Below are 8,968 nucleotides of genomic sequence, written 5' to 3'. Positions count from 1 at the left end.
TAAGACTCAATTTGGACAACACTTCCTCTGAGGAGGGCTCAAAACAGAAATCACTTCCATTATGGCATGTTTTCTGGCTTTCTAAGACTGCATTAAGTATTGTTTACATGGCATCCAGGGAATAGGCATTTATCACATGCAATATTTTGATATTTTGTTTTCTTACTGGACTTCCATACCATAATGCAAGTTCATTAAGAGGTGCTTTCTGCTTTTCAGTTAAATCTCTGTTAATTATGGGTACTAAATATGCACGGAATGAACGAATGAATTTTTCATATCACCACAATGTTCTTCTAAACAAGAGGGTTATCTTAAAATTCCTTCATTTTGTTTTATACCCTTAAAAGAAGTCATTCCCAATTTAAGAGTTAGTTTGCTGTTTATTTGTCTGTTTATTTATTTAAGACAGGGCCTTGCTCAGTCTGGCCTTATACTTGCAGTGATCTTGCTGTATCAGCTTCCCGCAGTGCTGGGGTTACAGCTATGAGCCAGTATACCTGCTTATTTATTAAAGAAAAGAAAATTGTTAATATTTGAAGAACAATTATAAATAAGCAACATTTGAAAATGTTTGTAGAGTATATATATGCATATATATATATCCATTTAAAAATGTACATGATCTTATCATAAAAACCTTATAGTGGATCTTTTTCATCAGTAATTAGGAATGGTTTTAATTGATTTTTTTTTCCTGTTATGAGTCCACATGCATGACTGTCAGTTCCCTTCTTTTCAGTAATATTCATTGACTCTGCATGTGAAGGCAGAGATCGTAAAAGTCAACAGTGTGGCATTTTGTACAATACGCTGCTATTTTGCCATGAGCAAATCTAGCTGAGAGAGAAGAAAATGCTTGGATGTTTGTGTCTCTGGCCTCCATGAACTGAGGCTGTCCAGTGATAAGAGCAGCACGTGGCCCTGGTGTGTATTATGTTACCCATTGTCTGCCAAACCTCAGGACCCCAGACTTCTCACCTAACTGAGGAGAGCTGAGACTCCGAATCTCCAGAGGACAGGATTTCTTGATCCCTCCTTATACAGTTACCAATTTAGACATTTTCTGGAAGCACAAATTACCACCCTTCTGAGTGACCTTCCTGCAATCAAGGTGCCTTGGGGCTGGGGATTTAGCTCAGCGGCAAAGCGCCTGCCTGGCAAGCGCAAGGTCGTGAGTTCGGTTCCCGGTACCGGAGAAAAACAAAAAACAAACAAAAAAAAAAAAAATCAAGATGCCTTCATACACTACACTTAACACTGCTTCCGGTGATGTTATTTCATAGTTAATCATGCCTAGTGTTTTCACAAAATGCGCACAAAGTCATCTAAAACACTAAGTATTGGGATTTATTTTAAATACCCTAACACTATAAAACTGTTTTAAACACGTGTTGATATTTTTTCCTTTCCTTTTTTTGTCATTATTGATAACAGCATAACTGCAAGATTTTTTAAAAGATTGGGTAAATCTACTCTAAAGGGTCAAATAACGTTTGATATGTAAATTGCTTTTGCCTCTGTAGCTGAAATTACTATGTTGGATTTCAATTTCCCAGTTCAAACTAAAAGAACAATTTTTTCTGTTATAAAGATGTATTTGGCAGTACAAAGATCAGAGCAATCTCTTCTTCATTAATTGGGCAAGGAGAACCCACTGGATCTCAAACTGTTAAATGGATAGTAGGATTTTTAATGAATGGAACATTTATTTTTGTGCCAGCTCAACTAACATTGACATGATTAGCATACATTTTGGCAACTGTTCTAGCACAAGGTGTTAGTAAAAAGGGGCTTTTATTTTTCAGCTTAATTTACTTTAGCTTTCCCTGTTATTAATGTTTTTCATGTGAATGAGATGTTTTTGTAAAGGAAATCCTGTAACAAGAAGTTATTCAGAAATACAACTTTTTATTAAGGTTACAGATATTTCTCATGCTGGAGATGAAGTCCAATCCCAAAATACATGAACTTTCTTCATATTTAGAAATGAACAGAATACTTTTTTCTTTAAATTTATAGTGAAGCTAAAAGTCATTACATGGAGTATTTAGGGTTTTTAAAAATGGTGTTATTTGTGTCTTATGCTGTTTCTTCCTTTAAAAAAATAGAACTATAATACGAGCGGAAAAGAATGGTTTTCTTCAATGCTTACATCAATTACGAATAAAAAGTTTTTGGGGTTAAATTATCTTAGTCTCTTAGTTCAAGTGCTTCTTTAATAAAAGGAATTTACAATAAAAATGTTTATTTTTGTAACAGATTGTGTTGTCTCATATGTGTATTATTATATTTGAATTCTTATACTGAAGTAAACAAGAAAAATGAATTAAGTGATCTTGGACATTTCCATTCAATTCTTTTTTGCAGTGCATTTTTACTTTAAAAATGTTTTCCATCTATTAAAACACAGCAAGGAATTTGTTATATGTGGTAAAAGGAAAGTTTATAATCAATATTAAATCTATAATAAATTAATATACATTTATATGCACATGCATAAGTGCAAATTTTCATATGAGTTTATATTGAAGATATAGGCATTCAGTATTTCTACCAATATGTTTATAACTACCTATATACATAATTTACCCACTTTTTAGTTGAGTAATAAATTAGTTTAATATAAACTTCAGCATTTAAGAATGCTATGTTTTGCCCACATTTAACCCTAAAAACAAACAGATGCCAATAATAGGCACTTCAGTGAAAGAATAAGCCCATGTTCAAATATAAAATGGTAAAAATAAGAAAAAAATTATGAAAATATATACATTTAATTTGCAGACATACAAACACTTTTGGTACAGTACAGACACATGATGCCAAAAAGTAAAATGATTCAGTTTCAACTACTACATTCCTTGTTTATACAGATAATTTTACTATACTTCTCATGTAAAATAAAGTTTCCATTTCACACAAAGTAAAATGATAATCACTGATGAGCCAGCTTTCTTTGTTGCAAAAGATTCAATAAAAGCTAAATTATCAAAGGAATCTGCTGCTGGGCTTACAAATAAACTCTTGGACTTAAGCCATAGCCAAAGAAAGGAATCCAAAAATGGTAGCCAGGAAACCTAAACAATGACAAAAAGGAAGTATAACTTTCATATAAAATGTCCAACTAAAACAACCAGTAGTATACACTAGCTTCTAGAATAATTCAACTGTAATGTGATTTTTAAATTTTTCTTATATGATGGATGAGTTTAAGAATAGAGAAATCTAATATTCAACCCAAGCACGAAATAGTACTGACATATTGTGAAAGTACTAAAATGTCATGAACACCTATGAAGCAACTAAAAATTGAAACATTTATTTGCTTCTGGCTGTTTTTCTTGGGCACAATTTCTAGTTACATTTTCTTTAAGGAAGAATAATATATTTCCCCCTGTAATCATAATAAGTGCAATGGTAAAGTAAACAGAAAGCAATTTGAGTACACAGAAAATAAAATACTCTTCAGCAGGTTAAATTAGTAACACACGGCAATGTTTTAATCCTTGCTAAAAAGGAATTGCACTTCTTTTTAATGCCTTCTCTTTGAAACTATACATAATGTACCTTTGAGGTAATAAACATTCTGTTGACAAGTGCGTTTTATCATATATTGAAGTAGGGCAAAATTCAATTTAATTTCATGTTTTCTTAATGCTAAAAACAATATATTTAAAATATACTCTCATTAATTTCATGTACAACTATCATGTACAATACTTCAAACATTTCCCTGCAAAGGAGCAGCTGATGCCCTCTTGTGGGGAAACAACTTTTAGACCGAAAAAAAAAGTACCATTTTCTTACCTTAGTCAGGTTTTGTCAATCATCTGCTTGGTGTATGAAAGCTGTACATCATGTCCAAGCTCTTTTTTTTTTTTTTTTATAAATAACAATTCTATATCTGTTAGTATTAATTTTCATTTAAAAATGCTGTACACATTTTATAACCTCTGTATTTAAATTTAAAAACTCATAAACAGCTATTTACAATATAGTACAAGTTATAAATTAGTTGTCCTTCATTGGATCTGCACACTCTTGTTTGTGATGAAAAGTATCCAAAGTCACCTGAAATATCTCTGTGTGTTAATCCACATTAATATATCAAATATTAGAAATATCCATTGGTTTCCTCTCTCTCATATGCAAGTCAATTTTTCCTTTTAGTGGAATTTGCACTTCCAAATTTTCATCTTCCCTGTGATGTTTTTTCCCTTTTCTTAAGCAGATGTATATGCCCATCCCTGTTACTAGAGTGATGGAACCCAAGCTTATTATGGACAGAGCTACTAATGTAGGCATACAGGACACAGATTCTACTTTCCTGTGAGTTGGTTGTATGGAGATTTGTGGTTCTTTCTCCTCTATATTAATTTCTGGTTCTTTTCTTAGAAGACTTTCAATATAGCTCTCATTACTAACTGTGTCATTGACAAACAGGTTGACCATGACCGTAGAATGGAGGGGCTCAGGGTAACCATGGTCACTCACTTTCACCAGCAATCGATGCAGTCCATAATCTGTCTGCAGCAATGCCTCTTCCAAAGTGATGTTACCAGTTTTAGGGTCAATCCTAAAGGACTCAGGCCTGGGACCTCTTCTTCCTATAATGCTATAAGCTATAACAGCATTCATTCCTGTGTCTTTATCAACAGCATAAACCTCTGTGACTGGGGAGCCAGGGAGAGTAGACGGCAGTACCAAAAGATAAGACATATTAGACTGAGGAAATAAAACAAGAGGAGGGTTGTCATTGATATCAAGAAGAAGAATTGTGATTTTTGTGGAAGAGGAGAGAGGAGGCTCTCCCCCATCAACTGCTTCAACCCACAAAGTGTAGGAGCTTTGCTGCTCCCTGTCTAAGGAGACTTTAGCTCTCAACATGCCCTTTCCTGTATCTATGACAAAAATGTCACTCTGGTTCACCACTGAGAGGGCAACCCATCCATTGCGTCCAGCGTCAGCATCTGTCACACTAATTACACCAATTTCCCCGTATCCTGGGAAGTTTTCTGGCACAAAAAAGCTGAAGTCCTTGTTGATAAATCTAGGACTGTTGTCATTTTTATCCAACACGGTAAGAGCCACAGTGGCTACTGATTCTCTGGGCGGCTTTCCACAGTCAACAGCTCTCACTGTGTACCTGTACTTTTCTTTTTCCTCTCGATCCAGCTGAGTAGAGACTGTCAGAATTCCGGTGACACTGTCTAAGGAAAAATACGATGGAGCATCTGGTCCCAGAAAATATGAAACTTGGCCTCTCTCTCCACTGTCAGCATCTGTAGCATATAGCTTAGTCAAGAAGGCATTGGGTGCATTGTTTTCTTCAATACTTAGCTCTATCAAGGGCTGAAGGAAAACAGGAGCATTATCATTGTCATCTAGAAGCTGCACTTTAATGATTCTTTTGACATGAAATCCCTCGGAGTTCCAGGCTACCACAGCTACTTCATAGAACTGCTGTAGCTCATAGTCCATAGGTTTTGTGGTCTCCAGCAGATATTCATTACTGTATGGTTTGTAGGGTGATAACCTAAATGGCCCTTCACCATCCAGGTAGCAGTTAACCTTGTATTTGCCTTCTGGATCTCTTATGGTAAAGAACGCAATTGGAGTGTTAACAGGTTCCAGTTCTTTCAAATAAACAACACCATCTATCTCATTTGCTATATAACGTGGGACAATTTCAGGGGGCCTGAAAATGACTTTGATAATGGACACCAGAGCAGTGATCACCGCAGGGATGCAGCCTGGTCCATTAGCAAGGATGGTGAGCTTGTGTGTTTGTAGGACATTTCCCCCAATTATATTGAAGAGCTTAATGACTCCAGTAGTTTCATCCAGGTGGAATAAATCCTTGGATGCTTGTGGAACTTTCTGGCTGTACGTGTAGGTGATTAGAGCATTGCTTCCCAAGTCTCTATCTACAGCTCGGACAGCTGCAACTGGAGTGCCCACTGTAGCGTTCCCATATACAGTCACGTTGATTTGTGAGTCTGTGAAAAGAGGACAGTTGTCATTAATGTCACTTATGCCAATGGTGAGGGTGGCACTGCCCAGCAGCGGTGGAGACCCACCATCCTCCGCTATGATGATGCTGACATACTGGTCTTGAGTTTCCCTATCCAGAGCACCCATGACAATTAGGTAGGGAGTGCGCTCTCCATTCTCGTTCTCCTCCACGTCCAAGGTGAACATGCCCTGGTAGTCCAGTAGGCGATAGGTCTGCACTCCATTAGTGCCTACATCCGGGTCCACAGCAGGATGCTCTATGGCCATCCTGGTGTTCACAGGTGCATTTTCTGGGACCCAGACTGAGATCTGGGAAACAGGGAACTGTGGAGCATTGTCATTGATGTCCCTGATGGCAATCTTCACCTTCACAAACCTAAAATATTCCTGAGGCAGTACCAGCACATCCAGAAGCAAAAGGCAAGAGTCAGAGGAAGGAGAGGAGGAAATAGAAACGCTGCTGCCCCAGGCAGCTCCTCCACCCCCTTCAAGACACAGGGCTTCTCTGTCTATCTCCCGTGCAGAAGTGTGCAGTTCCCCAGAACGGTTGTCTAGGGTCACGTACTGGCCACTCAGTCTCCCAGAAGCCAGGCTGAAAGACAGAGGCGGGTCCCACTCCGTACCAGCGTGCTCTGGGGATTGCACCTGCTGGTTCTGTCTGCCGGAGGCTCGCGGCACCAGCCTCAGGTCCTCGGCCAGGCTGCCGATCAGCACCCCCGCGGGCAGTCCCTCGTTCAGGCTGTACAAAAGCTCCGTGGCCCGGCTGTAGCTCGCGAGGCAGTGGAAGGGTCCCACGAAGAGGACAAACAGAAACACATGCTGGAGGAGAGGCAGGGGAGCGGGTTCATTACACACACGCGGAAATAAAAGCCAGTGCCCCCGGGGGCAGTGCTGCCTTCACCCCTGTTTCCAGGAGTAAAAACCTCTCCTCAGAAAGGGGTGAAGAAAACACTTGCTTCTCGGGGCAGCACTGGCTGCAGAACTTTTTTCTTTTTTCTTTTTCTTTTTTTTTTTTTTTTCCTCTGTTCATTTTCTATCCGCAACCCCCAAGTTCCACCATCACCACCCTCTTGCCAGCTAACCTTTGGGAGCCAATCCAGAAAGCACCCCTGGAAACGCGCGCCAGAGCGGAGGGCACTCCACTTAGAGATGCGCCACGCGACAGGGCAACCACCCCAGCCGGGAGGGCCTAGGGGCAGATAGTGCTGCGCCTGGGGGGCGGGCGACTTCGTTCTCAGTGGAAAGATTCCATCGTTAGGGTCCTAACACTAACTGTGTTCCTTTCCTTTCCATGAGACCAGCCAAACGAAGGAGAGAGATAACAATGATAACGACAAGGATAATAATAATGACAATGAAAACATAGCCACTCTCCCCAGCTGGCATCCCCCTCCCCCTCAACGCTGTAGGTCGGAAGAGTGATTTTCATTTTACCACACATGTAAAATCGAATATAAAAGATCCGGATCTCCATCTTTTACCCAGCCTTCACTAATCCCCTCCACCCCAGGATTAAACACGGAAAATGATTATGCAAAAACAGTTTGTCAACTGCAGCGGACAAGCAGAGCCAGACGCAGGCAACAGGAAACAATCTCCAAACCGCGGTGCCTAAAGCGGATTGAGGGCACCCTGACTCCCTCCACCTCATCTGACTGTATCTCTGCTTCAGAAACTTCCACTCACTTCAGACCCGAGGACTTGGCTATTCCTTGTTAAAATGTAGACACATTTCCCCAAACTCTTTCTCCCTCCCTCTGGCTTTCCCATGAAGTTTGGATTAAGGTAAAAGGTTTGGGAAACCAACAAGGAGTAGGAGCTCCTTCGTAGTACTGCAACTTGTCTCGGTCGCGGGGTTGCTAAACCCTTACCGGCAGGTTCCTGTGGCTGGTGCTGCTCCTGGGACGAGGTAGACGCCCCATATCCAGGCGCGGGTGCCAGGTCTCCGGGCGCCAGCTCACTGCCAGAGCCCGCGAGCTGCGCGCATTCCCTCGGCTGCGCATTCCCAGGGTGGCCGCAGTCAGCGCGCTCTTGAAGGGAGGGCGGCCCAAGACACTCCCTCTCCGTTCATGCAAATCGCTGGGGAACTTCAGCCAATAGTGGCAGCCTTGTCACGACGGGCCGGAATTAAGGGGGAGGGGTAGGAAGGAGAAGGGCCCAAGAGCAGATTTGCAATTTCCAGCCTCAGGGGCGAGAACGTCCAGATCCCCCCAGAAGAGCCGGAATGTGGGACTTGCGTCTGAAGACTGCGACGAGGTGCCGCCGGATCCGGCACCAGAGTGCGTGCTTACCAGCCTCCCTCCCCGCTGCGCCAGTCAGATCCCAAGTCCACAGGTTGCTAACAGGAGAGCAGAAAGGGAAAATTAAAAGAAATAAGTTAGCCTGCATGAGAGAGGAGAGAGAGAGAGAGAGAGAGAGAGAGAGAGAGAGAGAGAGAGAGAGAGAGAGAGAGAGACTGTATCACAGAAATCGCAAGTCCCCTAAAGCCCTACTTGCCGCCAGCCAATTCCTCCCAGAGACTGGGATCCTGCCACACTTGCACACTGGAAGAACATGCACTTTTCTCAGGGGAGAGGACTGTCAACTTCTTTCCTGCAAACATATGAATTCAGTGACGGATTCCACAAGCTTCGACTTCGAATCTTCCTTAGTGATGGTGCCCGAGCTTCTAATTTCCTAGCAGAAGTAGGCACAAGTGTATCTGTATGTCTTCCTGCCTTGTGGTTTTATTTTAGAGGTCCAGCTCTTCTGGATGAAAGAAAGAACGGAGGAGGGGCTGTGGTAACCTAGGTGGTTCTGCTTGCAAGCAACATCTTTCTCTAATGGGGATATTTCAGGGAGCAAGGCCACTGGTTGAAGCTTCTGTAAAAAATTGTAGCTTTTCTAATGATTACTTCTCTGCACTCCACACCCCATTCCTCTGAATGCCTACTGGGAAAGTGACCCTTTA

At 41.2% G+C, this 8,968-nt stretch overlaps 1 protein-coding gene across 3 annotated transcripts; it reads right to left on the bottom strand.

Annotated features, from left to right (window-relative positions):
• Positions 1 to 375: 375 nt before the first annotated feature.
• Positions 376 to 8,195, bottom strand: Pcdh20 (protocadherin 20). 3 transcript variants are annotated; one of them, XR_259336.2, is made up of 3 exons: positions 7,890 to 8,195; positions 3,811 to 6,837; positions 376 to 503 (listed from the first exon to the last, which is right to left on the bottom strand). XR_259336.2 is itself a non-coding variant. In XM_005374200.2 (2 exons), exons 1-2 carry the CDS (start codon positions 8,019 to 8,021, stop codon positions 4,111 to 4,113), a joined length of 2,859 nt encoding a protein of 952 aa, XP_005374257.1. In that variant the 5' UTR covers positions 8,022 to 8,195; the 3' UTR covers positions 1,892 to 4,110. The 3 variants fall into 3 exon arrangements, 1 of the variants encoding a protein (XP_005374257.1); XR_259337.2 differs by having other exon boundaries at positions 376 to 500; XM_005374200.2 differs by lacking the exon at positions 376 to 503 and having other exon boundaries at positions 1,892 to 6,837.
• Positions 8,196 to 8,968: the final 773 nt, after the last annotated feature.

This window comes from Chinchilla lanigera, unplaced genomic scaffold, assembly GCF_000276665.1.
Source record: "Chinchilla lanigera isolate Chin_1 unplaced genomic scaffold, ChiLan1.0 scaffold00003, whole genome shotgun sequence".
Taxonomy (NCBI): Eukaryota; Metazoa; Chordata; class Mammalia; order Rodentia; family Chinchillidae; genus Chinchilla; species Chinchilla lanigera.
This window is presented reverse-complemented; position numbering and strand designations above follow the sequence as displayed.